This window comes from Ranitomeya imitator, chromosome 7 (assembly GCF_032444005.1).
Source record: "Ranitomeya imitator isolate aRanImi1 chromosome 7, aRanImi1.pri, whole genome shotgun sequence".
Classification (NCBI taxonomy): Eukaryota; Metazoa; Chordata; class Amphibia; order Anura; family Dendrobatidae; genus Ranitomeya; species Ranitomeya imitator.
The window spans coordinates 52,110,937-52,129,441 of record NC_091288.1 but is presented as its reverse complement, the minus strand read 5'-3'; the positions used below and the strand labels follow the sequence as shown (position 1 = coordinate 52,129,441).

The following is an 18,505-nucleotide window of genomic DNA, read 5'->3' as shown; positions in this document are numbered from 1 at the left end:
AAATAAAATGTGTACAAAAAAAAAATCACCCTGAAATACAAAACAGTCATTGCTTCTATTGTGCAGTGAGGCAGAGGCCTGAGATCTCTGGAAGTAGGTGATATGAATAACTTCTCTCTGGCCGTAAATGAACACTGTAAACGCCGTAAAAGGGACAGAATCTTAAAACGCTTTTCGTCGTGTTTTGTCCTCCGCAGGCCGCCGTCTAACGTGAAGCACGTCACACTAGAGGATGCTGTGAAACCGGAAGTGGGTCCTGGAGCCGTGTGTGCGGCGCAGGAAGGAGCAGGATAGCGGGAGGATCGCGGACAGAGAGCGGAGACGCTGAGGGAGCGGTGTCCACAAACGTCCCGCGTTATCCGGACTCCTGCACGATGAAGAGCAGCGTGGCGCACGTCAGAGTGAGTGTTGCCGCTGCTGTTCCCGGGCTGTGCTCACGTGATCCCGGCTCCTTCAGCCCCTGACCTCTTCCGTGTTGGGGGTTCGGGATTTGTTGCCCTCCCGCCTGTGTCTGATCTGGAACTACAGTCCCCAGAGAAGGACTCAATGTCCAGCAATATCCTGGGCATGCTGGGAATTTAAAGGGGACGTCTCCAGGTCAGAAACAGGTAAAATTGCAAAGTGCTTGTAAAAATCAGGAGTTTTGCACTTTACCTCTTATTAAAAATCTCTGCTCTAAAGAACTGTTAATGTTCTAGCGTACAGCCCGTTGTCAAGGTTACTGGCCACCCTGCAGTGTCGGAGCTGCTGGTTACCTAGGCAATGTGCTTCAGAGCCTGTCAGCATGAGTAAAATGAATCCGCGAATTACCCCATCTGAGAGCAGCAAGTTGTAAGGGCGTAGACCTTGATTCCAGCGGTGACACTTAGTGTGCTGCTTGCTGCACGTTTGGTAAAATCACTGTTGTATCTGCTACAGTTCTCTGAATGCTGAGCACTGTATAACCCCGCCCACACCACTGGCCGGCAGCTTTCTGAGTACACTGTGCATAGGCAGAAAGCTATCAATCAGTGGTGGAGGCATGGTTATAGACAGCTCACAGTCATTGGGGTGGTGCCGGGGCTGTCATCAGTCAGCTCCCTGTCGTCACTCTCAGTCCTCATTGACTGACATCCTGCTTCGTAGCGTATGGGTGCTGAGCAGGATGTCAGTCCAGGAGTAGTAGGTGTGATTACAGGCCGCTGACTGGTGACAGCACCAACCAGATGACAAGAATCGAGCTGCTACAGGGGGATTCTCTCTTCTTCCTAAGGAAAGCAAAACTGCTTTTTGCTCAATTTAAAAACTGTAAAGACCACCCATGGCTGTTTCTGCTGCTTTGTAGGCCCACCTTGGCCATAGTGTTTTCTGGGATGACGTCATTAATGCTTATTCTTAGGCTGGTGGACGTCTGACTCTCAGCAGGCCTCTCCTGTTCTGTCGTCCTATGATGGTTTACCTGCACACTTTATACTTCGTAGCTGCTGTGCTGGTCATAGCAGTACCGTCCAATTCACATCAGGATACTGCTGTAATAACCTGCATAGCCATTACTATGTGAGCGGCTTCCAGAGGAATATAAACCATGACGCTTGCCAAGTGCCGATCAACTGGGCTGAGAGCCGGACTCCCTCCAGTCTGATGCTGATGGACTGTCCTCAGCATTGCCAATGTTGTGATTCCAGAAAACTCCTTTTAAAGGGAGTCTGTCACCCCCTGGGACATGTATAACCTAATATATGGGCATACAGGTGACAGAAATGTCTAACCAATCCTACCTGTATGCCTCATAGTTGCGGTCTTGTTCAAAAATCATCTTTCATCTCTGTATGCTAATGACATCTTCTAGGCTCCGGGTCGTGCGGGGATTGGAAGAAATCTCTGCCTCCTGTCTTCATTATCATACCACCCCCTTTCAATCAGTGTCACAGTGCCCTGTGATGTGTAATGGTGGCCCCGGAATTCTGTGCCTGCACCCTGCAATAACGCCATTATGCAGTACCTATTCCACCTATTTATGGGCACTGCCTTCAGCGTTCTTCTGGCCGGCACGTGCGGCAATAAGGTGCTCTTCCAACTTCCTCCCTGCATAGTTAAGAACCATACAGTTTCTGCTACCCCTGTCACCCATGTATGCATGATGGGGAGAGCACCTTATTACCATGCACTGCAACAGAAGTACGCACGACTCGCCTGCGCAGAAGAGTGGTGAAGACACTGCCGACAGAAGGGCAAAATAGCTTCTGTATAATTGCGCTATTGCAGGGCGCAGGCATGGGATGTCAGCGCCACCAGTACACGTTGCATGACATTGTGACACTGATGGGAGGGGGTTGGTATGATAAAGACAGGAGGCAGAGATTTTTTTCAGGCAGCGCATGCCCCGGAGCCTAGAATAAATAATTAGCATACAGAAATAAGGGTACCGTCACACTATACGATTTACCAACGATCACGACCAGCGATACGACCTGGCCGTGATCGTTGGTAAGTCGTTGTGTGGTCGCTGGAGAGCTGTCACACAGACAGCTCTCCAGCGACCAACGATGCCGAGGTCCCCGGGTAACCAGGGTAAACATCGGGTTACTAAGCGCAGGACCGCGCTTAATAACCCGATGTTTACCCTGGTTACCAGCGTTAAAAAAAACAAACAGTACATACTTACATTCCGGTGTCCATCAGGTCCCTTGCCGTCTGCTTCCCGCACTCACTGACTGGCGGCCGTAAAGTGAAAGCAGAGCACAGCGGTGACGTCACCGCTGTGCTGTGCTTTCACTTTACGGCCGGCAGTCAGTGAGTGCGGGAAGCAGACGGCAAGGGACCTGACAGACACCGGAATGTAAGTATGTACTGTTTGGTTTTTTTAACGCTGGTAACCAGGGTAAACATCGGGTTACTAAGTGCGGTCCTGCGCTTAGTAACCCGATGTTTACCCTGGTTACCAGCGAAGACATTGCTGAATCGGTGTCACACACGCCGAATCAGCTATGTCAGCAGGAGGTCCAGCGATGAAATAAAGTGCTGGACTTTCTGCAGCGACCAACGACATCACAGCAGGATCCTGATCGCTGCTGCATGTCAAACTGAACGATATCGCTATCCAGGACGCTGCAACGTCACGGATCGCTAGCGATATCGTTCAGTGTGACGGTACCTTAAGACAATTTCTGCACAACAAGACCGCAAATATGAGACATACAGGTAGGACTAGTTTAGTTTCTATCACCTGTATGCCCATATTAATAGGTCATGTACGTCCCACGGGGGTGATAGGTTCCCTTTAAAGCGTTGTCTCATCAGAGAGAACCTATTTAGACATGTTAATGCTGGGCCATTCAGCTGGTGGTTCTGGCCACCTCCCAGCACCTATGGCAAACAGTTGATTCAGGCAGGGTAATCCACTGCACCCTGGAAGTTTTTCTGTAGCGACCACTGCAAGTGTAATTTCATGTTATATGGTTATTGTAGTACAAAGACTGCTGAAGGCCGCCAGACCACGAGCTGCTAGTACAGAACGACTGTTCTGGCCCGTGTAGGATCACATGAAGACTGGCACATGTGCACAGTGGTATCTTTAGAAGACAAGACGTTCTGTAGTAGTTCCCTATTATCACAGACTAGGCGATCAGCTGAAGGGCCAGTGGCATTCGGGAAAGCACCGCTGTCTCCTCAGTGCTTTCATTCCTCTGTGAGCCAGGTAGTAGCGGCCATACTGCGTCTTACAGCATCGTCCAAAAGCGAGTCGGACAACGGTGCAGTATCCAGCTCAATGGCTACTATGTGTACTTTTAGAAACCCCACCACCCCTGACTTTGGGTTTTGTGTGGTATTGTTACTGAGCTCAATTTATTTTTCAGTGGGACTGAGTTAGGGGTGTCGCTTTTTCTGAGAAATGCAACCAGGATTTTTTTTTTCTCCTGGACTACAACTTTTACTGTTGTTTATGTGATGCATGGTAATATGAGGTCTTGTATCAGTCTGTTCTGCTCACTGTGATTTTGTATATCGGACGTCATTGACAACCTATAATAGCAGTCAAAAGTTTGGACACCCCTGTTCATGCAGTGGTTCTTATTGGAATGTGCACGTTGTAGATTCAGACTGAAGGCAGCAAAACCACAAAAAGATGCAAATAGAAACAAGGAGTAAAGAAACATGTAAAATAAATCAGAAACTAAATTAAGCCTCAAAGCCCCCCTTCTGTTACTATGATGACAGCCTTCCACCCCTTTACACTGTCCTAAGGAGCTTCATCAGGTAACGTCTGGAATGGCTTCCAATGAACAGGCATGCCTCCTTAAAGTTCATTTGTGGGATCCCCGGCCTTCAGAAAGTGTTTGGGTAAAAGTAATGAATCAAAAAACTGTGTCTATCATGTCTTTGTAAGACACAGAAAGGCGAGGGGATAGTTTCTACATGTGTGCTGCCCACTATGAAAAGTGGTGTAATGGTGTAGGGGTGCGTTGCTGTTAATTTTTGGTGAATTATTCCAAATTCAAGGCACACTTACACCACATCACTACCACAGCATGCTGCAACGACAGCCCAGCTGATTGATACGATGCCGCCAAGGATGTGTAATAATGTTATTAGAGGAAACTTTGAGCAATTTACGGTGTAGCACATTTTGTGATTTGTTTTCCATGTGTTCTTTCACACCTAGTTTCCGTGTGTGTGTGTTTGTGGTCTTGCTGCCTTCAGTCAGAATTTACAATGTGCACGTTCCAATAAGAACAAGGAAAACCATTGCATGAGCCGACGTGTCCAGACTTCTGGCCAGTGCTGTATGTCTGACATAGTCTCTGTTCATGCCATGCTGTCGGGTCAGTGATTATACAGGTGAATGCATTGTTTTCCATGATTTTTTAGGCTGGTTAGACCCGCTGCACTCAAGAAAATCTCGTCTCCAAGAAAAAAACTATTATTACAAGCTGAAGGCATACATTCTCTTTAAGGTGGCACCCTCACCATAGTATATCCCACATTAGTTTTAAGACAGTTTATTTTTTTATATATATACAGTATTTTTTGTTTTACACAGAAATTGGGGCTCAAGTTATAAGGGGGAAAAACCCATGTTGTGCCATCAGTCATTGGCAGAACTGATCTGACTATGCTAATGCCACCAGCTCTGCCATATTGAGAGGCGCCCAGCGATCACCTGATTGCCAGGTTGAAATACATACATACATACATACATACATATATATATACATTTCTCATTGTGTGCTCTGTAGGCAGGAAAAAAAAGATAGAAGTGGCTATAAAATGCTTCTGTCTTTTTGGGTCACATACACCTGAGCGGCTTATGCCACATAACAGGAACTTTAAAGGGAAAATGTTGGCTTATTTATGATCCCCCAATCATCTGACAGGGTCCATTTAATCATGCGCCATTCAATTACAGCACCGCCTGATTAAAGCCCAATACCAGGCGAATTCGACATTGGCATGAAGTTTATGGTCATTATTGAAGGCTATGTTTATTGGGTGTTAGCATCAGGTGACCATAGATATTTCAATTATTTATTGTCAAGTGTGCCCCCTGTACCTGGGGCCAATATGGGGCAAATATTGACACTGGATCTAGAATAGCTGTTATTCCTAACCCACTGTCTAACCGTATATGATTATATCACATAAATGATGCCCAGCTCTATTCAGCCATACACTGGTGTATCCGGGTGTCAGTGTTGTTGTGACCAATTGGCGAGATTCTCTCCCTAGTTATGTAGTGATGAATGCTGCACGTGGTTCCATTATTGGCAGAGAAAGCATCGCTTGCTCCACTTCTCTATTTCTGTAAAGTATATTGCGCTTTGTTGAAATAGATAGACCACCTACATTTTGGTAGAGCCATATATATTTCTGCCAATATGAAGTTCAAGAAGCTTTTTTGACAGTATTGAAAAGCTGATGAGGATTTTTTACTTTCAAATGCATTTAAAGGGTTTTTCCTTTAATACATTTTTAGCTCATAGGCTTCTAAGGGTTAAAGCTAACAAACAGAAGTTGACTCGACCATTGTGGCAGCCATTGTTGGTGTGGTGCGGTGTCTGTGGGGTGGTGTGACCTGGAGCCGCTGCAGCGGTGGTCTGACAGGTAAGGGTATGTGCACACGTTGTGGATTCTCTGCAGATCCGCAGCGGTTTTTCCAGTGCAGAAACGCTGCAGATCCGCAATTGATTTACAGTACAATGTAAATCAATGAGGGAAAAAAAAATGCTGTGCACACTTTGCGGAAAAACCGCTGCGGAAACGCTGCAGTTTTAAAGAAGTAGCATGTCACTTGTTTTTTGTGAATCTGCAGCGTTTTTGTACCCATTCCATTATAGAAAACCGCAGGGGTAAAAAAACGCAGCAAATCCGCAAGAAAACCTCAGCAAAAACGCACAAAAAACGCTGTGGAACCGCACAAAAAAACGCGACAAATCCGCAGGTGCGTTTTCTGCCAGAAGAGGCAGAATCCGCACTAGAAATTCCTAAGCCTAATCCGCAACGTGTGCACATATTCTTAAACACCTAGTAAAAGGTTCGTCATGATGTGATACATTCTGATCATAATGTGGCTATGTTCACACTTTGCAGATTCCACTGCGGATTTTTCCGCAGCAGAATTCCAAAATCCGCAGTGAAAACCCGTTGCGGTTTTTACTGCGGATTTATCGCGGTTTCTTCTGCAGATTTTCATCTGCAGTTTCCTATTGGAGCAGGTGAAAATCCGCAGAAAAGAAGTGACATGCTGCGGAATGTAATCCGCTGCGTTTCCGCGCGTTTTTTTCTGCAGCATGTGCACTGCGTTTTTTGTTTCCCATAGGTTTACATTGTACTGTAAACTCATGGGAAACTGCTGCAGATCCGCAGCGTCAAATCCGCTGCGGATCCGCAGCAAAATCCGCAAAGTGTGAACATAGCCTGTTACCTAAGAATCTCAGGTTCAGGTTTGTAAATTTTGTTTAGCTGCAATAAATCAATGTACAGTATATCATTTGAATGTGCAGTCCGGGTCTTTGTTTTTCTACAGTTATTTTATAATAAGAAAAATATTGTACCTTTTGGCTAATAAGAATTATCAAAAGAATGTAATGGACACATTTTATAAGTCCTGCAAATTATTGATGACCATCTCTTCGCCTTTCGCCCTTTTGTCGTTTTCTGCACATCAGTACCCTGTGCCCATTATTCCCTATAAGGAAGATGTAGAGAGGTGGAGGGAAGCTGTATTCCCCCTCCCCTTAAAGGGATCCTGTCAGGATTTTGCACAGTAATCTACAGTGTCAGGTCGGCACTGTTATACTTATAAGAATAACACCCGATGATGAAATCCGTCTTGTGGTTGTTGTTTACAGGGAACCTGTCACCCTCCCCCCCACCCCAACCCCTGGGCGTTTTTACCTAAAAGAGCCATCTTGTGCAGCACTAATGCTGCATTCTGTCAAGGTGGCTCTTTTATTTGGGGCCCCTTCCAACACTGAAATAATCGTTTTTATAATTTGCCCGCCATACCTGTAGTCTGTCTGGGGGGCATGTTTTTTTCCCCCCCGGACACAAACGCCGCCGAGCCATCACTCGTTTCCTCCGTGCGCCGCCTCCTCTGCATTCATTTACGTCGTTACGTAGTTAAAGACACGGATGATTGACCTCGTGGAGACCAAAACATCCAACACCGCGGAGACACCATCACGTGTTTCTCAACGCAGTGATCCAGAACACTGCCCCCAAATATGCAAATGCAAGTAGAGGAGCTGCGGAGACACCATCACGTGTTTCTCAACGCAGGCAGTGAATAGCCAGGCCTTTCACCTTGAAGGAACAACCAAGAGAAGGGCAGCATCCAATAAAGGAAAACCACCTATACCAAGCATGGTATCCATCCACAGACAGCTGTTTCGGGGTTTTTGCCCCTCATGAGTGTGGAGTAGGAAACTGGCTATCAGGAGCAGTGCCTAGTAGAAAGTCTATAAAGGCACAGATGATTGACCTCTGTGGATGGATACCAAGCTTGGCATAGGTGGTTTTCCTTTATTGGATGCTGCCCTTCCCTTGGTTGTTCCTTCCCGGTGAAAGGCCTGGCTATTCACTGCCTGCGTTGAGAAACACGTGATGGTGTCTCCGCAGCTCCTCTACTTGCATTTGCATATTTGGGGGCAGTGTTCTGGATCACTGCGTTGAGAAACACGTGATGGTGTCTCCGCGGTGTTGGATGTTTTGGTCTCCACGAGGTCAATCATCCGTGCCTTTATAGACTTTCTACTAGGCACTGCTCCTGATAGCCAGTTTCCTACTCCACACTGTTGAGGGGCAAAAACCCCGAAACAGCTGTCTGTGGATGGATACCATGCTTGGCAAGGGTGGTTTTCCTTTATTGGATGCTGCCCTTCCCTTGGTTGTTCCATCCCGGTGAAAGGCCTGGCTATTCACTGCCTGCGTTGAGAAACACGTGATGGTGTCTCCGCAGCTCCTCTACTTGCATTTGCATATTTGGGGGCATTGTTCTGGATCACTGCGTTGAGAAACACGTGATGGTGTCTCCGCGGTGTTGGATGTTTTGGTCTCCACGAGGTCAATCATCCGTGCCTTTATAGACTTTCTACTAGGCACTGCTCCTGATAGCCAGTTTCCTACTCCACACTGATGAGGGGCAAAAACCCCGAAACAGCTGTCTGTGGATGGATACCAAGCTTGGCAAGGGTGGTTTTCCTTTATTGGATGCTGCCCTTCCCTTGGTTGTTCCTTCCCGGTGAAAGGCCTGGCTATTCACTGCCTTTGTTGAGAAACACGTGATGGTGTCTCCGCAGCTCCTCTACTTGCAGTTACGTAGTTAAAAACGCCAGGGGGGTGGGTGATGACAGGTTCCCTTTAATCTTTATTGTAGATTGTTTATATGTAGATTGAGAGTCTCGTGCTCTGGGCGGCCTGTGGGCAGGGCTGTATGTGGTGCTCTGCTTACATATGCATCTGTATGGCTTCTGATAGGTCACTGATCCTTCACTGACCTATCCCCTATTTTACATAGGGCATTTATTATGTTTTTGAAAAAAAAAATCACATTCGGCAGGCATCGGCACTGTAGCATGACACCTATGATGTCCATTTAATTATTTTATTTGGTGATAGCTAGCAATTTATTCAGGAAAAAAAAAATCTCTCTCAAAATGGTGCCGGCTGCTCCTGAACAGTAGCATCTGTCGGCGATCCAACAGAGGCTATGGCGCAGGTGCTGCCCGTGCCATTTTACTAGGGGGAAAAAAATTGTCTCCACCAAGATGGCGCCGTTTGCGCCTGCGCGGTAGCATCTATCGGATCACCGTCAGATGCTACTGCGCAGGTGCGGCCAACACCATTTTGAGAGAGAATATTATTTTCCTGAATAAATTGCTATTACCAAATAAAATAATTAAATGGACATTATAGATGTCATCATGTTACAGTGCAGGCCCCACCGCCGATGCATATTGGCATATTATATTATATTCATTATGTAAAATAGCGAGCAAGTTACTGAGGGGTCAATGACTTGTCATAAGCCATACAGATGAATACCTAATCAGAGCACCACATGAAGACCCCCCCCCCCCCCCCCACACACACACACACACACACACACACACACACACACACACACACACACACACACACACAGGCCGATAAAGAATCTCATTAACTGAAAGTGCAAATAAAGATTAAACAACAACCACAAGACAGATTTCATCAGCCAAGGTATCATTGTAATCACTATAATGGCGCCGGCCTGACACTGTGTGTAGTTTACTCTGCACAATCCTGCTGACAGGTTCACTTTAACTGTGTGTAGTGTATTGTTTGATTATATTGCCAAACGGCACAATATTTTTTGGGTTGTGTTTTGGCTAGTAGTCCATGGAGTGAAGATAAAGAAATGCGGGATAGTCTGTACGCTGCCAGTGAATATTAGGTGTCTGGAGATAGGTTCGAAGGAATTTCGGAGTTTATCTGGCTTCTTCATCAAGTACCTGATGAAGGTATTAGATCAACGCTTCAAATTTGTTTCTGGACACCTCATCCATTGGCAGACTATCGCACAAGTTTTTATCATCACTCCGTGTTCTCTCTTCAAGTCCAGCACTTACGAGTCCTGGAACCAGCGGTCGGAGCTGCAGCCGCTAATCGTGGATTTATTCACATCCTTCTCAGTGTTCTGCACAACCCAACCAGATGAGCGGTGGACGGCTATTCACTGAACGTTCAGATCTCTATTGATCTACACAAGGAGTGGTTTTCTTTTCTCTTTTTCTTACATGTTTTGGCTAATAGAAATTGTCCCCATTATATACTGACTTCACACAGAGCAGTATAGTCCGATGAAAGATCCACCTTAAAGAGAATTTGTTTTTGGTTTCATGTTGTCCAAACCATGAGCACCATGAATTCAAGCCAAGCTGTGGGGTTTCAGTGGAAACTTAGCTTGGAAAGTCAATCACCTGGGGATGAGCTGGGAGAATCCGGCCGGGCACAGCGCCAGACTGGTTTTGTCTCTCCCTACAGGCCAAACCAGCTTTCAAAACTGTGGGTCAGATTCATCAAAACAAGCGTTGTTTACGCCGGACTTGATGAGAAGATGTGCTGGAGTCAAACGTTCCTTACTCATGAAGAGGCGTATCGGACAAGTGATGTACACCATTGTGAGCGCATCGCCATAAATTTTACTCCAACCCCTGCAAACTAATAAATTTGACGGATGTCGGTCACCATGCCCCCTTCCCGCCACAGCTTGGTCCACCTTGTCAGAGCTGGGCAAAAATAGCATTAGAATGCCAAGACGCAACATTTTAAGCCTGCCTCGAGTTGTGTCTAAAGTATGCAACTTTTCAAAGCTTTTTATTGGCAGAATATTGGCGTAAGAGCTTTGGTGAATCGGGCCCCATATTTTCTCTGGAAGTCTGGGGCATTTCAGAGTATTACCTACCTGACTGCAATCGTGCGGCCGGACTCTGATTTATCCTGTCCTCTGCTTGTGCAGCATGAATCGACAGACAAGACTCCCTTTAAGTCTTGAAGCCAGCAGGCCTGTTTGTAGCTCATGGATCGGGTTGTAGCTTTTTCTCAAGAGGAGCAGCACCTGTTTTTTAGTCTCTCACAACCTCTGTAAGAATACATAGGAATTGCTACAATTGACTTATGATCTTTATAATTTCAGAACTCTTCCGATTATGACAGACGAGATACCCACAGTGCTCGACACGACAGTTCATCTCCAGACGACAGGTATGTGCCGTGCCATTCAACTGAACTCAGAATATGACAAAATATAAACGTCCAAGAGCTTGTGTTATCATCCATCACAGAAACCAGATTATTCTGTATGTGCTTGGAAAGAAAAAAGGTTGTGTGGTACTTTAATAGCGTTTTTCATGTGACAGGTTCTCTTTAATCTGCAGTAGGGCTCAAAGTGCAGCCTCCGGGCAGCTTCACAAATAAAATAACCTACACATTGACCCCATATATGTAGGTCATTAGCTTTCTTTTCACGTGACAGGTTCCTTTTAAGCTAAAATATGGCGAGATCGTTTATAACGTTTGTATTAACTTTCGTGCAGGATTTTTTTTTCTTTTTGATCGTCAGCGGTGGATTTAGGAACATGTAGGTTATTGTTCTTCACGCTTGCTAATGAGGGGATTGCCCAGCATGGCTAAAGGTACCTTCACACATAACAATTTCGTTAACGATATCGTTGCAACGTCACGCTTTTTGTGACGTAGCAACGATCCCGCTAACTATCTCGTTATGTATGACAGCGACCAACGATCAGGCCCCTGCTGGGAGATCGTTGGTCGTTGGGGAATGATCAGGACCTTTTTTTGGTCGCTGATCACCCGCTGTCAGCGCTGGATCGGCGTGTGTAACGCCGATCCAGCGTTCTGTTCACTTGTAACCAGGGTAAATATCAGGTTACTAAGTGCAGGGCCGCGCTTAGTAACCTGATATTTACCCTGGTTACCATTGTAAAAGTAAAAAAAAAAAAACACTACATACTCACATTCTGATGTCTGTCACATCCCCCGCCTTCAGCTTCCCTGCACTGACTGTCAGCGCCGGCCGTAAAGCAGAGCACAGCGGTGACGTCACATCAGAATGTGAGTATGTAGTGGTTTTTTTTTTTACTTTTACAATGGTAACCAGGGTAAATATCGGGTTACTAAGCGCGGCCCTGCGCTTAGTAACCCGATGGTTACCCGGGGACTTCGGCATCGTTGAAGACAGTTTCAACTATGCCGAAGTCTTTCTCCTGATCGTTGGTCGCTGGAGAGAGCTGTCTGTGTGACAGCTCCCCAGTGACCACACAACGACTTACCAACGATCACGGCCAGGTTGTATCGCTGGTCGTGATCGTTGGTAAGTCGTTTAGTGTAATGGTACCTTTAGACTGTTAAAAAAAAAAAAAATTGTAAAGAATCAGTCCTCCCCATTATTTACCTCTCCTGCAGCTTCTGCTCTGATGCTCACCCCAACTCTTGCTGGTCCCTTCTTCCTGGTCACATCCGAAATGTCTGGAAAGCCCACTCAGCCGATCACTGGCGGTGGTGGGTCACCATTGCATTTTACTATTTGTTGAGACGGACTGTTAAGTACAGACCATCGAGAACTGGGTAAGTATCCGACCAAGAGCTGCAGAGGATTGGTGCGCGGAGTATTGCTACTTTTTTCTGATCAGTTTAAACCCTCAACGCCACAATCCCTGTAACTCTGATCCAATTTCTGAACAATTTGAACAAGGCAGATTAGAGCGCGGTCAATGACGGAATCGGGAAAGCGACAGTGTCTTTCTGCTCTGATGTCATTCAGATTCCTGTTTCAGAAGAAATATGTTGCAGTTGATGTAGCCTGAGTGTATTTGCTGGTTCATTCCTATTGTAAAACCTCTTTGTGGTTTATATTTTAAGTCTTTTGAGTGTTTTCCTTCTACTGCGGAGTCTAGTGAGGGGAAAAAAGAAAAGTACATGTCACTTATTGGAAGTGGATCCTAATGGAATCCACTCCAAACTAGGCACCGTCCAATCACATGGCAGCAAAGTAACTATTCAGGGGAAATAATAGTGAACAAATTTGTTCTTTGTAGGTATCGGCAAAGAGACAGATCACTTTCTCCGTATGATAGAGGTAATGATCGCGGCAGAGGCTACAGGGACCGTGACCGATATGAGGATGAACGATCAAGAAATGGGCGATATGAGAGACCAGAATACACACGGTGAGTGTCTCATGCTGCGCTTCTACAGTTGGGAAGCCTTACTGTACTGGCTAAGAATGGGTCGTTATCCCTCTAATGTCCAGTGACCTCTTACCAAATCATGTTACTAACAATTTATTGGCTACTGATTACAGTTTTTTTGCCAGTTAGTGCCTATTAAACCTTATGGAGAATTGTAATCGACTCTAATCAGCATAAAGACAGGTTTGCTGATCTCATGATGTTTTGTCCATGACACATGTTATATGAAAGATGAATTTTGCTTGATTAGAGTTCGATTAGCAGGACCAAGTTTTGCAGCCGAATGGCTTCCACGGCTTTTCCTTTGACTTAGGCTAGGTTCACACTACGTTAGTGCAGTCCGTTCAACATATCCGTTAAACGGACTGCACTAACGCAAGTGCCGGCACTTGCACAGCGCTAGCGCAGATGGAGCGTCTGCTAGCTCCATCTGCGCTAGAGGCGAGCTAGCAGTGACGGACCCGGAAACGCTGCAGGCGGCGTCTCGGGTCCGGCACTCAATGACGGCACATCGCTAGCGCACGCCCATTGTGGGTGTGCGCTAGCGATGCGCTCGCCATTGCTTGTAATGGCGGCGTTAACGGACTACGTTACACCGCGTTATGCCGCGGTGTAACGTAGTCCGTTAAACGGGTTCACACAACGCAGTGTGAACCCAGCCTTAGGCTACTTTCACACTAGCGTCGTACTCGGCCCGTTGCAGTGCGTCGGGCCGACGTGCCGACGCATACTGTGGAAGCTCTGCTCAACGTGGGCAGTGGATGCATTTTTCCAACGCATCCGCTGCCCCATTATGAGTTGCGGGGAGGTGGGGGCGGAGTTCCGACCGCGCATGCGCGGTCGGAAATGGCGGACACGACGCTCAAAAAAAAAATTGCAAGCAACGTTTTTTTGTTCGGACGGTCCGCCACAACACGACGCAACCGTCGCACGACAGTTGCGACGTGTGGCCATGCGCCGCAATGCATCGCTAATGTTAGTCTATGGGGAAAAAAACGCATCCTGCAGACAACTTTGCAGGATGCCTTTTTAACCCAAAACGACGCTAGTGTGAAAGTAGCCTTACCGGCCTGCTGGTATGTCATAGTTTCGACTTCATGCACATGTGACATAGCGTCAGGGCGGCTAATCAAAAGAAGATTTATAGATGCCATAAGGTAAGAGGCGGTTCTTGGGGCTCTCGTTCAGTGACCACAGTTTAGTGATGTTACTGGTGGATCAGGTCCTGCAAATCCATCCACACCAGCCTTTATACGCACAGTGGCTGTTGGAAGAACTCTTATAGTAGTAGTAATTACTATAGTGTTCTCTATTGAAACAGAGGATCCGTGATGTTGAAATTTATTACAACCGATACTTTTTGCACTGAACGTAGGCCGACTCATCTGATACACGGCAGCGGTTAGTTCGGACAAACGTTTTAGAAGCTTCATATTGTGTATATTTCTAAGCACTACGTTCTTGATATTAATCACTGTAGTGTTTATAGGTTTTTCTTTAATCTTGTCCTAGGGACCGCGATCGAGATAGATCAAGACGAGATCCAGACAGAGATTCAGACAGAAGACGCGATAGATCACCCCCTACATCCAGGAGGAGTGAAGAGCGATCTGAAGGACAAGTGTCCGCCGAGCCTCCGGTGAAGAAAAAGAAAGATGATTTGGACCCAATTCTTACTCGTACCGGTGGCGCTTATATCCCACCCGCCAAGCTGCGTATGATGCAAGAGCAGATCACTGACAAGAGCAGGTAAGGGACTTAAATACAGCGTGTGTGTATGTATATAAAATGTGCCATCACTTTCTTATTGGTGGGGTCTGACCGCTTTGACTTTCCACTGATCGAGTACAGCAAAGTGAGTGGGGCTAGCTGCTGTTCCCTGCTCGTCTGAGTGTCAGGGGTAGAGTTGAACGAATTTGCTCGGGTTCTCTTTTATTCGGCAAGCTATAGCGCTTACCGAATAAGGTGCAGGGGGAACCCGGCTTGCTGAATCGCGCCGGCTGATCAGCGCTGCAGCTGCATGTGTCGCCGCTGTGTCACTGTCACAGCACATGCATGGAGAGCATATTCCATTCATGTACTGTGACACAGTGAGATTGACTGCGGCATTTAACGGGTTAACAGCCGCGGGTGGATTGCGATTCCACCGGCGGCTGTTAGTTGACATGTGCCTAGAAACATGTGGGCTCAGTGCCCGGAGCCCACATCAAAGGGAGGGACGGCGCATGTCATGAATGGGTTAAAATTGATCTCTGACATTAAATCTGACTGGACATTTCTATTCTATAGCCACAATACATAATGTGTTCTGCTGAGACTGTGTCTGTCTATCAGATAAGTGCCCCCGAAATGGTTGTCTCAGGGTCCTAGAGAGTGCTAATGAAATTCTGACCACTCTGTTTGGTGTGAACAAGCTGTGATCATGATGATGGTGCTGTGTGGATCCACAGCAGAGGACAGGCAGGGGACCTGTGCTTCACACTTTCCTCAATGCTTCGCATGACCGTGGCACAGATGTTTAGAGGAGGAATAAAACAAACACCTATGTGACATTTGGAGCAATGATCTCAAAGTTGGGTGTACAATCCAGCGCATGAAGGAAGGTGCCGTAAATATGCAAAACCTTATTTAATCAGGATGAAAATACACCGTATGGACGTACAGGGCCCATCCTTCAAAGCTTTTATGCTGGAAAACTGGTATAAAAGGTTGGAAGAGTCGCTGGTGTGAACCAGAAAATGGACTCAGCTGGGGCGAGGGCATAGCCACATCTGTCAACAGTGATGGTGTTCTGTGGACCCCTGACTATAGTAGTGTTTCTGGTGTGGCGCACGCCACTGTAAGTCCTTCAGGGTGTGGAGTGACCGCACGTGCGCCATGCCAGTCTTGGTGAATCAGACCTCAAGAGTAGGCTGACGCAGTTTGGGTGGGTGCAGTTATTCATTGTGTCAGTATGCTTGTTATATTCTGACACTTCAAAGGTTTGTTCACACCTCGCCTATTTTGCTGCAAAAAAGATGCAGCTTTACATTACCAGCAAACTGAATGAGAATTCTGAAATCTCATGTACATGGTGTTTTTTTTTTCGCCCTTGCAGATTTTTAAAGCGTTTTTTTTCAAATCTGCAGTATGTCAATTATTTCAACTGTTTTTGAACCATTTTTCACCCATTGAAATACAAGGGAAAAAAATTGAAAAACTCATGTATTTTAGGCAGTGTGTTTCCTGCAAACATGGTAATTTTTGCAGCAGAAAAATCGCTTGAAAATACTAAATGTGTGCACATTGGCCATGTAGGATATATATACTGTATTTCCATGATTTAGCACACAAGCTGCAATACATAGGCTAATACTGCAGTGTGATATCAGTGGGACAAGTAAGAGAAACTTTTTCTTGTAAATATGATGGCTCAGAAATCCGAGAGAAACACTAGTGTGAATAGAGCCTAGAGTGATTTTCCCAGATGTGATAGAAAAGTGTTACTTGTGTTACTACAGAACAAGCGCAGAGGTGGAAGTGTCGTTAGGGAAGAATCTGACAATGAAGAATTATCGGGTAGGAACAGGGAGATCTTAGAATAAAGCACATAGGAGATTAATCCGTAGTATGCCCATTATATTATAGAGGCGTACATACATTAATTGTGGGCTGCGCTGTTTGCACACGAACATAAAATGACTGCTAGAAACGCTCCGCACAATTCTTTTTATTACTTCAGTTTAGCGAGTCTGCAGGATCCAACACAAAATAAAAGAGCGAGAGAAAGGCTGAGGCTTAAGTTCCTTCCAAAAGCTTTAATTGTGCGAGAGGTGGGTGGGATGAAAGGGGACCAGCTGGCGGGGTTCCTAGGAATCAAGTGGGAGTCGTTATTAAATGTACAGATTTGCAGGAGACTAGAACAGAGCTGGAAAACAAGATGTGACAAATCCGCAAACCCCAAGGTGTTCGGCCGAGCATTATCGCTGCTTTTAAAGGCTCGGGACGCCTATAGGGTCGATGCCTTGTGGTGATCACGTACTATTGTGTGATCCGCACCTCTTTGTACACACATCTTCCTTTATTCCATGTGACGCATTGATCTAGTGAGGTTCCACTGGACTTGTATCCTAAATGCCACCATCTCGTCAAGGGTTATTCTCGTTAAATAAAATGGGTAAAATACCAAGGCTGGTTTCACATTTGCATGTTTTGTTTTTTTTTTGCATTTTTGCGGTAAAAAACGCAAAAAAAGCATGCTTTTTTCCCCTATATTTAACATTAAAAACGCATGCGTTTTTTTGCATGCGTTTTGACGCGTTTTTGCAACGCATGCGTTTTTTCTGTGCATGCGTTGTTGCAGAAATGCAACATGTAGTAATTTTTGCGGCGTTTTTTTTGCCGCGAAAAAAGCATACGTTTTTTCGCGGCAAAAAAACCTATTGATGTCTATGTAAACGCATGCGTTTTTAAGCACATGCATTTGTTTGCGTTAAAAACGCATGCGTTTTTATTTTAAAAAAACAGAAAACACACTGCTATGCCACCCCCCACCATAAAGGTGATAAAGGGATCCTAACCCTAAAGGGATCCTAACCCTATCCATAACCCTACCCCTAACCCCAAAGGGATCCTAACCCTAATCCCTTTAGGGTTAGGATCCCGTTAGGGTTAGGATCCCTTTAGGGTTAGGGTTAGGATCCCTTTAGGGTTAGGGTTATGATCCCTAACCCTAACTATTTCTGTTTATAGTGGGTTTTTTACTTTATTTTGATGATTGGCAGCTGTCACACATTTCTCAGCATGCGTTTAAAAAACGCAAACGCATGAAAAAAACGCATGTAAACGCGTCAAAACGCCGCATGTTTTTCACCACATGCAAAAACGCATGCGTCAAAAAAAGGCAGCGTTTGCACGCGTTTACATGCGTTTTTTCACCATGCATTTTTTTTTTAAACGCATGCGTTTTGAAACGCAATTGTGAAACCAGCCTAAATCCTTGCAAAAACGAGCAACTTTGCAGTTTACTTGCTATTAAAATGATCTCTATTCTTCAATGGAGGGATTTTTAATTTAATTGTTTATGTCCCTTGTTGTTATTTATTAAACTAGCTTATATAGCGCCATTAACTCCACAGCGCTTTACACACATCATCATGACTGTCCCCGCTGGGGCTTAAAATCCAAATTCCCTATCAGTATGTCTTTGGAGTGTGGGAGGAAAGCGGAGAACCCAGAGGAAAACTATTTAAACATACAAACCTCCTTGTGGATGTTGTCCTTGGTGGGATTTGAAC

The 18,505-nt window shown here is 45.7% G+C and overlaps 1 protein-coding gene across 1 annotated transcript in view; it reads left to right on the top strand.

Annotated features, from left to right (window-relative positions):
• The first annotated feature begins 224 nt into the window (after window positions 1–224).
• CWC22 (CWC22 spliceosome associated protein homolog) overlaps window positions 225–18,505 on the top strand; it is a 100,442-nt gene continuing 82,161 nt past the window's right edge. Inside the window, exons 1-4 of the mRNA XM_069733225.1 lie at window positions 225–401; window positions 11,156–11,223; window positions 13,077–13,208; window positions 14,742–14,978. Coding sequence (XP_069589326.1) covers window positions 375–401; window positions 11,156–11,223; window positions 13,077–13,208; window positions 14,742–14,978 — 464 coding nt within the window. The 5' untranslated portion in view covers window positions 225–374. The remainder of the gene's footprint in view (window positions 402–11,155; window positions 11,224–13,076; window positions 13,209–14,741; window positions 14,979–18,505) is intronic.